Source organism: Serinus canaria, chromosome 1 (genome assembly GCF_022539315.1).
Source record: "Serinus canaria isolate serCan28SL12 chromosome 1, serCan2020, whole genome shotgun sequence".
Classification (NCBI taxonomy): Eukaryota; Metazoa; Chordata; class Aves; order Passeriformes; family Fringillidae; genus Serinus; species Serinus canaria.
Genome location: NC_066313.1, coordinates 10808046 through 10826355, shown reverse-complemented (window position 1 = coordinate 10826355; position 18310 = coordinate 10808046). Strand labels below are relative to the sequence as shown.

The following is an 18310-nucleotide window of genomic DNA, read 5'->3' as shown; positions in this document are numbered from 1 at the left end:
TGAACTGTAAAGCAGAGTGACTGCACATCAGCTAGAATCAAACACCATGTCTTTCCAGAGACCAGACCGCACTCTAAATCTCCCAAACACAAGAAATATACACAGAAGAAATCCTGACAAGTCCTTAAATCTGAATGCTCTGGGGTTTTTAACATCTGTTATTAAACCAGTGTGAAAGCCTCCTTAACATGACTGCAAGCCTCTGTTATGCACAAAAAATGTATGCAGATCCTGATTTAATAAAAAAGGTGTCTCTCTAGACTTTGTGAAAACCAAATTTTCTTACCCTAAACTCAGGAACTAAAAATCCCCATTGAATTTAAGAAGTTTTACTTAAGACCATGCAAACTGGGTCGGCTTGAGGGTCCCCACCCTTTCCTGCAGGCCGGGAGAAGCAGCTGTCAGTCACCCACACTGAGCTTTCAGGAAGGTTCCCCACAGAGGTCTGTGACCAGGGGACAGGTGAGTTCAGTGCCAACAGGCATCTCTTGTGATAAGCCATTATATCAACAGTAATTAATAGCACAAGGCAACACAAACATGGGTGGCATTAAATTTCTCAGTTTACACTTAGTACTTGCAAATCAGGAGTGGAGCTTCACCAACCCCATCACATGTAGCTAGAACAGATATGTCAAAGCTGCTATAACCAAGATGAACTCCCACTGAAAAAAACAGTTGTGTCTCTTTTCCAACAGCAAGTTCACAGAGGGAAGGAAATAAATAAGCAGCTGATAAAACATTCATTCAGGAGAATGAAATAATAAAGATTTTGGGAATGTATCTCATATGACAATTTGACAAAGGTTCTATGGACTACTGTATCTCCTTAGAATCCAAAAGGACTAAAGAAGAAGACAAAGAGTTTATCAAATAGTTTATAAATATAATACTTGCAGGATGTTTCCTAGTGTATGTTTGTCTTAAAAATGTGCCTAGTTTTATGTGCATAGAACTTGACTTCAAGACTGCAATCCTACAATTGTATTTTGCAGAGGGGAACTGTTCCCAGGGAAGGGGCAATACCCAGCTATCAAATCACCCAGAGACAGAGGAAGCAGGGAAAAGTAGACAGCTCTGCATAACTGCCTCCTTCCTATTGTGCCAAAACAGCAACAGGGACAAACCAAGTGAGCTGCAGAAAGGCAGCTTCCCTTCCAGCCTGTGATTTCAGATGGGTTCAGCACCTACTTTGTGTTTTACTAAGTAATCTCTTTTTTCTTTTGTAATGACAGCTGACTAGTATCTTTGCTATCCAGATGTATTTCTTCCTGCAACACCTAAACCAACACATTGGTGGTAGATTATTCAGATGCAAGTTACCAAATTAATAATTTTACTGTTAGATGACATGTAGCCTGTGGCCTACTTCTTAGAACACAAGCATTAAGGAAAAAAAGTGCCTGCTAGTTGCAAGCTTAAAGAAAGTTATCTAGGCAAATCTGCCTGAAATTATTAACATCAGAGTTCAGCTGCCAGTAGATATTAGGAGCCATGTATAAAATGAAAACATACCTCAAGAAAAACTGTGAGCTGAACAGATCTTACTTGGAATGAAAATCGTTCTTTTTACAAACAGAAAGTAACAGAGGAAGTAATCCTTAACCTTAAAACCTCTTAGAGTAAGAGAAGATGAGTATGTGAACATAAGAAACAGCAGAGGAGCCACAACTCCACAGCAAAACATTCTAAAAATACTGTTCAGATTACACAGAATAAGAATTTGCTATTAGTCTAAGCTCTCTAAGAAGAGAGCTTAGACTAATCATCAAAGTTGTGAGTGATACAAAATTTAAACAAAGTTTAAAAAATCCCCAAAAAAAAACCAAAATAAAAAACCAAGCCAATAGCAACAAAACCACTCACTGGAATTAACTACAAATCAAAATCAGGAGCCTTGAATTTCCATGTATTAGCATGGAGGTTGCAATATGCAGTGGCATTAAGCAGCAAAGTAAAATAGTACTTTCCTGCGTCTAATGCTTCACCACCTTAAAGCCATAAGGTTACTGAGTAATAATGGGCAAATGGGGGCAAGAAAATTTTGTTGTGCTAATCTGCATTCAGGTAAAAAAATGGGGATCAGAGGTAGAACATATTTTGGGCTTTTCATCATAGTTGCCTGAATTTAAACATGTCACCAGTAAAATACTGCAACGCTGTCTTTCATTTGACTGTGCAGAACTAAAGGCTTACAAAACCCATTATGTCTTTGCAATGAAATTTCTCACAACACTACATAATTGTATATTTTCTCCGTTTTCAAACATCTAACAATTTTTTAAAAGTGCCAAAAAAGATCTATTTTCAGTTATGCCAAAACTGTACTTACCTGGACCATTGTTTTGTCAGAGTACATCAACTCAATTGTCCGATGTATTCGAGATATACTTTCTTGTAAATCTGAAAGTCAAAAAAGAAAGAACCTCTCTTCCACAAGGCTGTATAATTGCACATGACTACATTTCTATCTCATGAAAAGCCAAACAGGGGTGCATTCCACATGTGGTACATCTATCTACAAGCCAAATGCTAAACCTTTTGGGATGAAAGATTTCCCCCATTTGCACAAATCCTTTCCTACAGCAGATGCACTCCCCAGTGGCATTACCTCTCGTGTCATTCTCAACTTCAGTCCTCCAGCGGTGCAAACAGCCCTCCAGGACAGACAGCTCCTCCTCTGTGATGTGCCTTGGTGCTGGATGCATGGGCAGGTCAGGGGGAATCCGTGATTGTGTGAATGGTTTATGTATTACTGATCTCTGTACAGGAGATGTGCTTGGGACATCTGATGATGAAGGCCCCTGCTGCTCTATTGTGCTGCATTCATTCAAAACATGAATTATAAACATTGAATCATCACGTAGAGAGACTAAAAGTTATACCACAAAAATGAGCTTTTCATCTGAAAATCGGCATTTTAACAGTAATAATTTCCTAAAGTGCAATCCAGAACACGTAACTGCATAAGCAAGATGGAATTAGTATTGAAATTCTGAAAGCTTTGTGGTGCATTACATATTAGCACAACAACAAAGTGTGCTTTATTTGAAACACTACTGAACAATTTCAAATCAGGTCATACCTGTAAATAACTGTGGTTTGAAACATTTACAGCCAAATGGCAGAGAGAGAAATCACAGTAGTTTGTCTAATGGCCAATAACCATAAAATCCAATAAGCACAAATGCTCAGTTTAATAACTTCCTTCATGTGTCTTATGCCTAGCAGACTTTTTCTAATGTCCTACCTACAACTTATGTTAGCTGAACAGCAATAATGAAGGGACCTCTGATATTTATGCCCTATTGGAAATGCACTACCAACCCATCTAAATTTCTTCAAAACCACTCTAACACGAACTGCAAAACAGCCACCTTAGGAGAATTCGGCAAGAGCAGCAGGGTAATAAAAATGAAGACTTGTTACAGTATTTTCTCTTCCCATCAACAAGATCACCTCTATATAATTACACTGCATAAGAGGAATCTGCAGATCTTTCTTGCATGCCACAGAATTTTTACTTTGTGTACAGCATCATGATACAGCCTGAGGAACTTTGATTTTTCATGAGTTTAGAAAGTTCTGAGAACGCTGAAAGCTGAAAATGTCACTCCATATAACATGCTGGGGTGTTTCTACAGATGGACAAAAAAGCCACAATACTTACATTTCTACAGAACAACTTCCTGTACAGGAGTTTGACCGGTTTATTTTTTTGATATTACATTTCATGGAAGCAATGGTAACTTTTAAAAGTTTGTCTTCTCTTACACATCATCACAATTTCTGCTGGCATTATACTGGTAAGGCATTAGACATCTTTTTAAAGCCTTGTTAGATTCATATACTTCACTTCTCTGAATGACAAATTTAACAGCCTTGACTGACCCAGAAGACAGAACCCTACTGTCCAAATACAACATCCAAAGCTATGTTACAAACTGTTAAATGTCCACTTATCCAAAATTGTATTATTACCAAAGAATTATTTAGGTTGGAGAAAACTTCTAAGATGATGAAGCCCAACCATTAAACCAGCACTGCCAAGTCCACCACTAAACCATGTCCCTCAGTGCCACATTTACACATATTTTAAATACCTCCAGGGATGACTCCACCACTACCCTGGGAAGTCTGTTCCAACATTTGACAACCCCTTCTGTGAACAAATATTTCTTAGTATCCAATCTAATCCTCTTCTAGTGCAACTTGAGGCTGTTTCCTTGTGTCCTGTCACTTGTTACCTGGGAGAAGAGGCTGGCTCCCACCCGGCTGCACCCTCCTGTCAGGGAACTGAAGAGACTGATAAGCTCTCCCGAGCCTCCTTTTCTCCAGGCTGAGTCCCCCCAGCTCCCTCAGCTGCTCCTCATCACACTTGTGCTCCAGACCCTTCCCCAGCTCCATTGCCCCTCTCTGGACATGCTCCAGCCCCTCAATGTTTTTCTTGCAGTGAGGAACCCAAAACTGAGCCCAGGATTGAGGTGTGACCTCAGCAGTGCCCAGCACAGGGGCACAGTCACTGACCTGGTCCAGTTGCCACACCACTGCTGATCCAGGCCAGGTGCCACTGGCCACCTGGGCACAGCTGGCTCATGTTCAGTCACCGTCGACCAGCACCCCCCCACCCCAGTCCTTAACTGCTGGGCATCATCTGCAAACTGACTGAGCATACACTCAATCCCCTACACTGAGTTACTAACTTAAACAAAGAGAAAAACAACATTATTGGACATTGATCTCTCTCTGGTACTTTAGCTACTCTGCATTTAAGAAGTCAGATTATTTAGGTTCCTGACAAATTTGGTAAGACATGCAAACTGCATGGCAGAAAAGGAACTTAGCTCCCAGGCAAAAAATAACAAATGAATCGCACACGAGAAACCTGTGTATGCAGCCCATACACACTTGCCCAATTCCAATTCTTAAACAAAACACATGGGAATCAATGACCTCACCAGAATCTTCAGTCTATTTAGAATTGTAGATGGAATTGGGCTGTGCTTGAAAACGGTAATCTCCTTGTGAAGACATTTTTTTAAGTGCATGAGACAAACCCAGGTTATTAACATTTTTATTTATTTAAGCCTGCCATGCTGAAAGAAAAGAGCAGAAACTTTATGCTACCCTCCTAGAGATGCCTGGTTTTATTGGTCTGGTGAACAAGACAGCTAAACATGCTCCCTCTCTCCCAGAGGCTGGTTGGCTCTGGTCTCTGCCCAGGGAGCAGGAGGCAGCCCTTACCTGGGGGGGATCTGTGGTGGCAGTGTGCCGCTAGCGGGGGCGCTGGCACCCAGGTCATCCACGGGGGACGTGCACACCGGCTTGCTGGAGGCAAACTCCAGGGCATACTGCAGGACATCTACCAAGGGGAATCGTTTAGGACCAGAACCATAGCTTAAATATCTGTTAACCACAAAACGTATTAATGCCATGACTCACAGATACAAAAAAAAAAAATTAAAAAAGAAAAAAAATTATATATTTTTTTCTGATTGACTGCAATTAATTAAAGCAAGCCTTTCCTAGCATATTTCATGAATCAGAATTACAACACTTATACACAGCTTCCAAAGAAAGGGTAAAGAAAGAGATATAGAAAGGAAATCTCAGGTAAATAACTATACACTAAGTGTATAATTGCAAAGAGTTATTCTGTGTAGCCCATAATACTATTTGTATTTACACAGTCATCTATAGTACCGTTCTAATCTCTGTTGTAAAACTGTGAGGTACTCTTTGAGTCTCTTGATTTCATCTCGTTTAATTCTTGTTATTTCTCTGTTTTTGTGCATATACCTGTAAAACAAAATTTGGAAAGTATTGTCAGCCTATTCCAACAGTGAAATTGAGGTCTGTCTCCATCAGCCATGCAGTTAAATACTAATAAAAACTCACACCCTTTAGAACCTGCAACATACTCAGCACTAAAAAAGAACTGAGGAGAAAAAGAGCCTTCCCTTCCACAACTTTCACTTTTTCCATGCTTTTTCCCCAGTGTCAAAAGCTGTGTTGATACCATGGATGACAAATTAGAAAGCCACTATTAGAGAGACTGTAAATTAAGTAGTTTAAGTGGCAACCACAGAGCAATACTCCTGTTTCATTATTTAGGTTCACAAGTAACTTTCAGCAGCTAACTGAAAGCCACATTTCTGCTCTACAGAGAAACTGCAGGCATTCATGCTAACTGACTGCATGTTTGAAGAGTATCTGGAACAACACAAAATATCCAACTTGCCACCATGTTTCCCAAAGGGAAACACAAATGGTGTGATTTTTCAGAGTATTTTGCCTGTGTACACAAGTACCTAGCAATAAAGGAAAGTGGAAGCAGGTTTTTGACACAAAGCAGCAGTATGTCTTAAATTGTGACCTATGTGTATTTTCTGAAACAGAGGAAACCCATGAAAACTCCAGCTTGTGTAAATAGAACATAAATTTTGTATAATTCAAGTCAGCATAAGACACATCATCAACTTTAACAAACTTATAAGATTTATTTTATATCCACACTAGATTTTTGTTGATAATATCATACCGTACCTGTCTAGATACAAAATTGGAGGAAATTCTAATTTGTTGTGGATCTTCTCTGGTCTCCCCAAAGCCTGATTAAACTCAAATCTTGATAGCTCAAAAGTTAAGACAGGAGGAAGCTCTGTGAACCAGTGCTGGATAAAGAAACAGAAATCCCCAAAATTAATGTCTTCCAATAGCAGAAATTCAATAGTAATGATACAAAAGCTGCAGACTGACACACCTATGACAGAAACTGGTTTTAGAGTGGGGGTCAGCATAAGTCTTCCAATGCTACCACCCTCTCTTTTCAACTATTTGTTGCCCATGCTGCATAAGAGCTTTGCTATCTGTGTTCCAGCAGAGAAGGCAGAAATACTTATTCCACTCACATTTATTTTGCTCATGCAGAAGTTGGCTCATGCTTGAACCTGTCTTGCCAACTATTCTGTTTTCTTAACTCCTCAATGATATTGAAAGGGTTATTTACACTGTTATCAAGTGCTCTTCCTGCTATAGTTCTCTCAGACTCAGCTTCTTGATCCCTTCATTCACCTAGCAACATTCAAAGCTTCTAATGATCCCCTCTGAAACAGGATCAGTGTTTGACATTTCCTGCATACTAACAGCCTAAAGTTTCTACTCATGTCTCTAATCATCTTACTATCATCTGCTATCATCATCTTACCCCATTTGTCTTTGACTACTCAGCAGAGGTCTATCCATAGTCCTCATTTCTTTTTTCACATATGTTGTTTCTCAACTACAATACAAATCCAGTTCCAGCACTGAAGATCTTTTTTTTCCTCTCCATTCTCACACATAACAACTACAATCTACCCATTTAAATAAGTTTGGGTTGTCTAACCACCACCTGAAGTTCCTCTGATTGTGCAGACACCATTGACACATTTGATATCAGCACCATAGCCCAGATGTGGCATTTCACTCAGGGCTCACTTCAAGTTTTCCTATCCAGCCAAATGTCTTGAATAGTCTTTTCATATCATAACTGGCAAACAACTTTTTCTTCCAGTGCTCATGGCTAAAATTCTCTTGAAGTAGGATTTAAGTTCCTCAGGACAGAGGATGTCTCCTTTTTCTACATTAGCTCACTAGCTGACAGCCTGCTCTGTAACTGAGGCATTTAGGTATGATGATAACAATACTAATAATAATACTCATAATGGTCAAGCTAAATACCCCATTACAGTCAATGGTAGGAAAAAGGAAAAAAGAACTAGAATGTTACTTTGAGAAACTTTCAACACATTTGAGTACCACTTTATTATTCTCTTTATGCTTTGATATCAATCAACTCAGAGAAAAGTTACTTAAAGTCTTTGTTCAGTTGAGACAGACCATGTAAAAGCTACAAGAAATTCAGAGTCCTTTAGTACTTCCAAACCTTCCAATGCACTGTAACATCTTTCAAGCATTATATTTAAACATGGCTACTAAAAGAAGCAACATCACTATAGATTATTTCAGGGACATATAACAAATTTACTTGGCTCTAGTTATAATGAAGCAATGTTTTTTTCTAGAGTAGAACTTAACACATTACTTTTCTTGGTTTTCTGCCAATCTGTCATATGACTATTTCACTTCTGTTTCTACATGCTAAGAAGCAAAGCTGACAATTTCACAGAACTCAAAGCTTAACAATATAGACCTGTACATCACTATCCTGCTGTTTCCCAATATTCTAAGTTAAAAAAGCCTCAAGACCAAAACAAAAAAACTCACAACACCCGTCTGACATTTCTAGTCAAGCATTTATAACAAAACTTCATTTTATGCATGAATACACACAGGTTATAACTGCAAGACAACCTTTAGTTCATAAGATGAACAGTTATGCTCTTGTAGTAGGTACATACAAGGTTTCACCTTGCATGGAGAAACTAAACTTGGGATTGTACCAAGAAATTTAAGAGATTTTGTTTTCTTCAAATTACATTTCAGGAAATGTGCTCATTGCAGAAGAGATGCCACAAAGCATTTGTTCTAAAACACAAAATTGATACCAGAATTTCAGACTGGAGGATGATTTCAGTGTGCATCACTAGGCTTCACATTAAAGGAAGCAAAATTGCATTACTGCAAAAGATTGACATCAAGGAAGAAATTACACCTGAACTTTTTACATAAGTAGGAAAAAACCTCCTAAGATTTGACATCTTGAAAATAATTGTGATGAAACATGACCAGCTGTATAAAGAGAAAGTAGCTCAGCCTTTACAGGCAATGGGGATTCTCATCTATACAGCAGGTGCCATGAACCATAAAAACCAGACATGAAACCCAAAGAAAAATAAAAGGGCACTAAAACAACATCCCAAGAGAGGTCCACAGGAGCACTTAACTTACCTCCTGACCAGACTTTGCAGAGTTTTCTGAATGGAGAGATTCAATTTCCCCTTCAATCATTGCAGCTTCTAGGCACTCATGCAGATCTTTAAAGCCATTAACCTGTAGTGGATACTGGCCAAACATTTCTGTGTTTTCAAATTTTTTACCTTCACATGAAAAATTAAACAGTTAATGTTTTAGAACAAAAATTTACCTTGAAAAAAACCCTATCTAGGGTCAATTGATCTAGTCTACTAAACAATATCCACATTTTCTTATTGAATTTAATTATATGCCAAAAGACAATTTATTCAAAAATGTTATTCAAGCAATATTGAAAATTACTGTGTTTTCCTCTTCAGCCCACTTTTATATTTTTTTAGCATCTTTTGGTCATAAGCAAAAATGAAAATTACATGGCACCACAGACATATGGGAAGTTTTACACATATAAATCAAAGTCCTTCCCTGCAAATCAGAGCTTCATAATACAAACATATATTGTATCAGCAAAGTCAGTGGAATTGCTGGTATGAAAGAGCCCTTTGTATAAGTACATTTTGCAAAAATAAACCACAAAAGAGAACATTCATTTCTGTCCTGAAAATAAGATGATAATTTGGTAACACTGTATAAAGATGTAAGTGCAAAAATGAGGAGAAATATGGGAGACAAGTGATTTCAACCTAGAAATTAAATTTATTTCAACCTAAAGTCAGTAACAAGTCTTGCATCTCCTAGTTTCTTTTCATTTGTTTGATTTTTACATATCTCCTCTGTTAAAATGAGAATGTAAGGGATGAAAGTAGCTAAATATAAAAAAGAAAGAATGCTACTAGCAAGAAATCTGCAGAATGGTTCTGAAATCTGACAACAACTCATTAGAAACATGTTCAAGGTCACAGAATAACCTGGAAGCCACTTAAAAGACTACACCTGCTTCATTCAAATGCAAAAGTCATTCATTTGGATGGGAAGCAAAATCACCAACATTAAAATGACTCAAAAATACTTTCGTTGCCTTTTGGAAATAGAGAACAGTACAATTCTGCAGATCTAATAATGACAAACAAATAAGGTAAAGGGAAGCTTGTTGTACAGTCCCTTCTTCCTTAGCACTCACTCCAACATTGCCCTTGAGCAGGTTTCCACTGACTTGTTTTCCAACAAACTGTACTTTTAGGAGGGTGAGTTATCCATACAAGAAATTGTGCATAAGGAAATGCTATAACTGAAGTTTTAAATTGCATTAAATGAATCAGAAGGAGCACAAGAGAAGAGCTCAGTGAAATACACTATCTTGCCTTCTGGTAAGTGATAACAATGCCCCAATAATTTCTTCCAAGCATCTTCCTCAGCATCTCACCCCAACTTCTGCTGCACTGAGAACATACACTCAGCTCCTGAAGGTTATGAAAACAGTTTCTGTGGATCCCTGCAGCTCAGTGCATTTCTCCTCAGTCTCATACCTGACCAACCATTTGACACAGACAAATTTATATATCTGTGTTCTCCATATCTGCTTCTGCAGAAGTAGCTAAAATCCTAAAAATGCATCAGTCACCTGTGTGCTTGGACAAGCACAGATCAGACATGACCAGAGAAGTCCAAGTAAATTCTGATGCATACCTTCAAGTACACCTACTGCTAGAAATCGTCCATAAAACAACTCCACCATTGGGTTCTTTGGTTTCTCTCCATCCCTAAAAGAACAGATGTGTTATTACAAAAAAAAAAAAAATCCAAGTCAAAGCTACAACCTTTTATTTACAAAACTATGAATTCTTCTCAAATTCAGAGTTCAGAATGAATGAATGCAGAAGTTTAAAAACTTCCGAATTCATTATAGAAAATATGCCCATTTTACTCTTTATTTTTGTACTTTACTGACAATAACAATGATTCAGACATTTAGAGGGAAAAGTATATTCTGAAAACTAATTTTCAGAAGCGTTTCATTTTAAGACAATCTATGCAAACCAGATTCAATAATGAGTGTTTAAACTGTACAAAACCCTTGTAAAAACTGTTTCTTGAGACATTATAGAAAAAAATCATGTGTTCAACAGAGTTTCCAGATGCTCACTAATACAAACAATGAGTTTTTCTTCTGAGATGAGAAAGAGGAGCAAGGTTTTGAAGTACTTTAACTACACGATTGAAAAGCAAAATGGCATTAAAATGAAAAAGCCTAATTGACTATCTACAAAACACCTCTTTATTTTATTCTCTATATACTCTGGACTTCATGGAGCTAGACTTCTAATATGAAATAAGAGAGTGAAAAGAGACAACTTGTGGTAAAAAACCTGAAAATATTGATGTATGGAACGGAAAAAAAAAATCACACTTGAACTAAAACAAGCTACAGAGTCAAAATTTTTCCAGCCAAACAGAGGATGGCATTTTTGGTCATTTGGTTTGCTTTCCTCTAATCTAAAATGTACAACATGCAGAGCTAGAAAAAAATCTTACCTCTCTTCTTCAGCTTTAATTTGGAAGGCATCTTCTAGCCAATCTAATAATTTGTGTGTAAATTCACTAACGTCTTGCTGTAAAAAAATAAAGTGATCAGTACACATATGCAACAGAACACAACAAAGTGTCACCTTACAAGACCAGTTTAGCAGAATTCCCTTCCCCCTCCACCAGTGTTCCAGAATCACACAATGTCCAAGACTATGCCACGATTGTTTTTTTTTATGAGTGGCTCTGGTGTTCCTCAGCAGTGACACTGTCCTGTGATCCTTGTTACTTGGGCTCAGCTTTCACACCACGCTAGTCCAAAGGCATCTCTTGAATCCCATTGTTCAAACCCTTTGGTATCCAGCAAGTGGTGACTAATATTCCTTTCATCGAGCACCAAATTCAGTGTGCTGTTGTAATTAAACACCTCGGCCACATAACCTCATGCTATGAAACAAAGCATCTGAAGAAATAGAATATCTCTCCAAAAAAAGCAGAATATGCACATTAAGATTTGGGTAATAATCCTGAATATGAATATTTAGATCCTCCAAACCAGTATCTAAACAAGCAGTATAATGACATTGTACATTAACAGTACAGCCCTGGCTGTACCATTAGATCAGAATAGTATTTCTCCTTCAAAAAACCCCAGACTTAGAAGCTAAACTAAATCCTAAAAGCAAGAATGTTGAACTATTAGTCCATTTCTAAAATAATAGGAAGAAAGTGTATTGAATAAAATAGTCCTGTTGTCTGGAATTTTCCTCTTTACATCTTTCTAATAAAGGTAACCAGAAACCACATAAGTTCAAAAACTGTGACAATTAGAAGTTGCTTTTCTGTGGACATTTTTACATTCTGTTGTCTATGGTAAGTATTTCCTATTACAAAATGACTATATAAAAACATGCATAAAATTGATTGAAAATACATGGAATTTACCTGCTGGGAATCATTTGATTTAAAAGCATCTTTAAGGATTTCAACTGCTCTTGATGGATCAACGTATTTTCTCTTTGAACCAACTAGAAGTGCAAACAGGTACCTCAATTCACGCATGAAAGGCAGATTCCTATGTTCCTGTATGTGAAGAACAAAAATATTTAACAAAGTGGCAACAGAAATCTACTGAACAGAAATGTTACTTAATAACCTGAGCAATGTCATAATAATATATAAGGTTACTTGCAGTACTACCAAGGTAATGCTGCATATGCCTTTTACTTGTCAATGCTACAAAATAATGCAGTTCTTTGGGAAGAAAATTCCATTTCAGAAAATAAAGGTTCCCTGAAATCATATATAGATGATACTGTTTATCTTGAAGTGGGCCTGCATTGACAACTGGACAAGCAGAGCTGCATTTAGGACAGAAATGTTTCTCTCGAGATTTACAAAGCCTTAAGTAACACCCTGCAACAATATGCATTATTTTATTGAAATTAGTATTCCTCTGTACCTCTAGAAGAATTTCTTGTGAGCCTACCCACTACTCAACACCTTTTTTAAGCTTCTTTTTTCCTGAAGACTAAACTTCTAAGGTCTAAATTAACCTTTATTATTTTTCTTGATGCAAGTATAATAGCCTGCTCCCCTTCCTACCCAACTTTGAAATACAGTTCATGTGACTATGGCATTCTTTTGCTGGTTTCCAGAAGAGAAGAAATACTTTCTGCCTGCATGATGAAAAACAAATAAACTGAAACACAAATACCATAGATTAAATCACAGGTTACCAATGCTGCAGAGATTGGATATCTACTCCTGAGTAGAGAGTTGGCAAATACTTGAGAAATTAAACCCCATGTAATATCCACTTGTATTTAGAACAAAGTATCATTCAAAGGCACCACAGATGTCTGATGTCTGATACTGGTCAAACTGGAATTACTTGATGATGAACTATTTCACATGCTCATCAGACAGCAGACTTGTTTAGTCACTCCGGTGTCAATCCAGGAGGCATAAAGCTTTTTGTTTGTAAAATATGGTTTACTTCAGATTTCAAAAGTGCACAGTGAATTCCATGTGTTCCACATAATACTCAGGAAATACTTATAGTCATGTAAATCTCTGAATTTAACTTCCTCTTCTAGTCCACCTTGCAAAATACCTGCCAGTTATAAACATTGTTCACAGAAAAGGCTGCACTTCAAGTGCCACCCTAATTCAGCATCAAATCCTCCTAATTTAAGAACGAAATCAGTCTCCCATTTAGATACTTAAAGCAAAATATAGCAACAAAAGAAGGAAACAAACTGCAAAAGTTGTATTTTTCTTGCTGTTTTCTTAAAGTGCTCTATTAAAACAAATGGAATTTTAATTTTTAGATGCATTTTATAAAGATGCTTTAATACCAGTGATAGTTCATATGCATGAAATAAATTATTACCCACAGAATACTCTTTTTATTAAATCTGAAGTACACAGGCTTTATTATAAATGTACATAGTACATTACTGCATTAGCCAAATTACACTACAACTTTCGCTGAGTTTTAGCTGTACTTGTAGTCTTAGCTTGAACAACTGCCTACCAATGTAAGTAGGATTACTCAGAACAAATATCTACCAAGGCTACTAAAGTTCTCTAAAACTAGGGAAATCCTTGCTGCTTTTGAAAAAGCTCAATTTAATGCAATAGATATGACCCTTGACCAGAAAAAACCCTAAATTCTTTAAAATAAGATGGGCCAATCTCCAAGATAAGGTATTGAGTTCTACAAAAGGACTTGCACATCAAAACAAAGAACTGATAAAGTGAACACAGCATAGCATGCAACCCTCAGCTCTAAAGCATCCTGTACATGCACCAACACAACAAAAGATTAAAATAAGTTTTTAACTAAACACTGCATGGAGATTTCATAATCTAAGACATTCTCCATTTTATCACCTATCCTGCCTGCATAAATAATTTCTTAATACATGTCAGAATAACTTATTATTAGAAATGCTTTTAAAGCAGTCTACATATTTAATACATAGCAAACATCCACTATGGCCAACCAGCTTGCCAGGAGAGTGAGATAATGACAATATTACAATAATATCAGAACAGGTGGAAGGATGTGCTAACCTGGAGCCCAGTAACCCCCTTTCCTCTGATAATAAAGTGTTTCCTGAAGATATCACTGAGGCCAAATATTTAGCTGGTCTCAGTGTGTACAGCAAAAAGATCTGTTCATGTGACAGCAAGAGCCAGGAGAACTGGGACAGCAAAGAAGCTGCAGTAACTACAGAGAACTGCATTTGTTCTACAGAAAGAAATCAAGGAAGACAAATTATTTTCAAATTAAAAATAGCAAGATCAAACTAAAGATTTTAAGTGCATGCCCAAATCTAGAAAATCAAAGCCCAATTAGCTGAAACAAATAGAGTGGGGCTATTGTTTGTTTCAGGGTTTTTTGAAGTCAAAATTTATACCAATGACTTCTGGATTAAAAAGTTTACATGCCAAATTATTCATAGCATTTGGATTCAATATATCGATGGGAAAAAAACAAACACCCTGCTCTGCAATATTCCCTGAAGTACAACCACATGCTTTAATTCTAAATCAAGAGATTGTCGTGACCCCAGCATTAATCTCTAATTCCCACCAACTGGACAACAGGATGTAAACCCAAGTATTCAAAATTTGGGATTATTAAAACACATCCTTTATTAGCAAGGAAATGTGATCCTGGAGAATGTCAGCCACATGTGGTAGTTAATATTGGAATAAAAATAAAAGTAAAACCAAAACTGAGGCAAAGTAGTTTTAAAATAAGCAAGCAGTTGGAAGTAAATTCCAGGGCTTTACTTTTTTTCTACTGTCAACTGGTAACCTATATTACAGCTTTGAATCAATTTGCCTCTAATTGCCTTCACTTACAGAGAAATAAAGGCACCATATTTGGGGGCATGCATGCTCATGTTTTCTACCCGGTAAATTCCAACTAGCACAGCGATCCCTTATCCTAAATTCTCCTCCATCCTTTTTCAGCTGTAGATAAGACAGATGAGTACACCAAGTAATAATGTTACTTCATTCTGGAATGTAAATTAACAAAGGAGAGGACACAAACTCCTGCCAGAGACTCTTTCTAGCAGGCCTGCAGAAAGCAAGGTTTCTGCCCAAATCCATGCACTTGCCTGGTGCCACACCATTTCACACAAATTTATTGCCTGTCATGGTCAGAATTTCTAAAATAAAGCACTTTGGAATGGCTAAAGGCATTCAGCTGCAAGTGGCAATGTTTGGGCAAGATGTTTATGAAGCCAACAGCTTGTTATCAGCTATTTCATACCACTTTTTAGATGCCAATTGCTTTTTCCATGCTGAAAAATGAACATAGAGTTTCTGAGTACTGAAGAATATTACTTAAAAAAGTACATGATGAAAAATTAAACACTGAGCAGAAAGTCAATCTAAAAATAAAAATAAACAATTTACTGCAACTATTTGTAAAGCATGACTTATCTTTCTCATTAAAATACACTGCCTCATCCCTACCTTGTGTTGGGAACACTACCCATGTTTCCTTTTCACACAATCTCATGACCTAATGCAAATATGCTTTCCAACCAAAAAAGTGACCTCTTGCACTTTGAATGTGGTGAGGAAAGAAGGGGGTAGGGCAGGAGAGAAATTATCCAGGCCTGACTGAACATTCAACTTCCCTTTTATGGACCATACCCAGAGGTTTAGAAAATGGACACTGTCTTCTCTTTGTTTCCTTTTGTTTCTTTAATTACAACTCTTACTTTTGATAGTGAACATTCCAGAGAATCCTGGAGGCACAAACAACTAAGAACAGGCTGACAACACACTTGCTTCTTTACATCTGACAGAGGGGCAACAGGCAATACTCTAATTTACTGTGAGGCTGGTGAGGCCCTGGCACGGGTTGCCCAGAGAAGCTGTGGATGCCCCGTCCCTGGGAGTGTCCAAGGCCAGCTTGGACAGAGCTCTGAGCAACCTAAACTAGTGGAAGGTGAACCTGTCCATGGCACAGTGATTGAAAGTAGTTCATCTTTAAGGTTTTTTTCAACCTAAGTCATTCTGATTTCTGGGTATGAAAAAATTCATTGCTCTATATAAGTCCCTGCTAAAAATCAGGCAACAAAGCATCTTCATAAAGCCACTTTTTTTTCAATTTCCTCCTTCCAATTTCATAGCACAGAAACCACAGGGGTCCCATTGCATCTGTCCTCAAAGGAGGCCCATGAAGGAAGAAAACCTGAACTGTCTTGTCCTTCACTCCATGACCATTCCCCCTTGCCAGTCTGAAGCCACAAGAAACCTAAGCCAAGGCCTTCCCCTCCCCAGTCCTATAGGAGTATCAGGATAAGCATGAGAAAATTCACACTTATAGTCACCTTCTGAAAAAGCCAGAAGAGACAAGCTAATGAATGAAGCTCAATGTCAGATCATGAGTAGGAGGGAACTGGAATAAAATACATTTGCTAAGACAAGCTACACTCACATGAGAAATGCTCTGTCTCTCTCAGCATCCTGCCCCAGACTCTGCTGCCAGGCTAATGCCATTTATGTAAGATCCACAAGGAGGAAGCTCAGAGAACTGTTAACTGACACCTCTAAAACCCACACTGATATGAGCTAGAGAACAGTGCAAAATTCAAGTACAAAACAGAAATGCCCTCATCAGCCACAAGAGGAAATCAGCTTCTCATTTTACCTTTTGGTTTCGGGGTAAATCTTGAGCATTTGCAGGAGGATTGAAATTCAAAACTAGTCTTCGAAACTCCAGTAGGTTAAATAATGACTGAAAAGAAAAAAATTAAGAAAACCTTTAAGCACTTCTACAAACAATACAAAACTCTTCCAAATAAGCCTTAACAAAACAAATGAAGTGTCAAACACATGCAATTTTAAGTTTTGTTTCAGAAGGCAGAGTATTGCAAAACATATTTTCACCAGAAGACAATTACTTTTGCCAAGAAAACAGTGTAATAAAAAAAAAATCTCTGTATTTAATCACATAAAAGGAACAATAATTTTACATAATGGGCAATTTACATTTTACAACAATAATTTTATGAATTGTATAACTGTCAGTTTTCAAAATGACACGAAACACTGTTTAGCCATCTAAAATTTATCTTGTAGGCCCTCTATCATCTACTCCTCAGTGCACAGAGACTACATCTCTGCATGTGCAACCTAATTCCACTTGCATTAGCTGAACATTTTGCATTCTATCCTCCCTTCCAATTCCTACAAGATCTAAAGGATGCACATTAGAGTAAGGAAATTGGGTTATACACTTGGCAGGTAAGGGACTGATACCATTACCATTTTATGGACCCGTGAATAGACAGGTGTCTGTCTGTCTAGGATATGAAAACAGGTGTCTGCAGGCACACCCACAAAGAACTCCATAGTGCTGGAGCTAAGAGAGTGCAATAGCAAGATGACTCTGGGCTGCAAACAGAGTCCAATGCATTGAGCTGAGAACTGGAGGCCTGGAGAACTTGTGGAAACACATCACTGCTTTTCTGTACAGACAAAAAGCACCTTAACTAAAAATCACTATGTTACAGAAGAGCATTTTGATGAAGACAGAGTAGGAACAAAGGTCTGAAGTACCTTAAACTTGCTCATCAGAGAAGCACGGGAAAGATCTGCCTTCCTACTTGTATTTTATTTGGTTTACAATCTATAATTAACTCTCCTCCCACTCCATCACATATCTTAGCTATTTGTTTTGGAAAGGCAGAGTTTGCTTACCCCAGCAATAGACTTTGATCCCATAACTTGTCCTACCTATGTAAAGACTTAAGTCACAGATCACATCAGTTTAACAGGTTTTCAACACCACAGTGCCAAATAAGTGAAACTCAAATTGTGAAGAGGCTCTGCACTTATTCCAGTAATTTGGAACATATTGGTAGGGGAACAGAAAAGGTTGTAAAATACTGCCATGTTCCTGATTCTCCTTGTGAAAGAGCCCATACAGAGT

The 18310-nt window shown here is 37.6% G+C and overlaps 1 protein-coding gene across 3 annotated transcripts in view; it reads right to left on the bottom strand.

Moving 5' to 3' along the window:
• USP25 (ubiquitin specific peptidase 25) overlaps positions 1 to 18310 on the bottom strand; it is an 88111-nt gene that overhangs the window by 21658 nt on the left and 48143 nt on the right. For all 3 annotated transcript variants that reach the window (XM_030234432.2, XM_030234431.2, XM_050972870.1), the window contains 10 exons: positions 17027 to 17113; positions 12286 to 12423; positions 11350 to 11426; positions 10504 to 10577; positions 8893 to 9041; positions 6547 to 6674; positions 5704 to 5799; positions 5245 to 5406; positions 2612 to 2820; positions 2333 to 2403 (listed from right to left, as the gene is read on the bottom strand). In XM_030234432.2, coding sequence (XP_030090292.1) covers positions 2333 to 2403; positions 2612 to 2820; positions 5245 to 5406; positions 5704 to 5799; positions 6547 to 6674; positions 8893 to 9041; positions 10504 to 10577; positions 11350 to 11426; positions 12286 to 12423; positions 17027 to 17113 — 1191 coding nt within the window. The remainder of the gene's footprint in view (positions 1 to 2332; positions 2404 to 2611; positions 2821 to 5244; positions 5407 to 5703; positions 5800 to 6546; positions 6675 to 8892; positions 9042 to 10503; positions 10578 to 11349; positions 11427 to 12285; positions 12424 to 17026; positions 17114 to 18310) is intronic.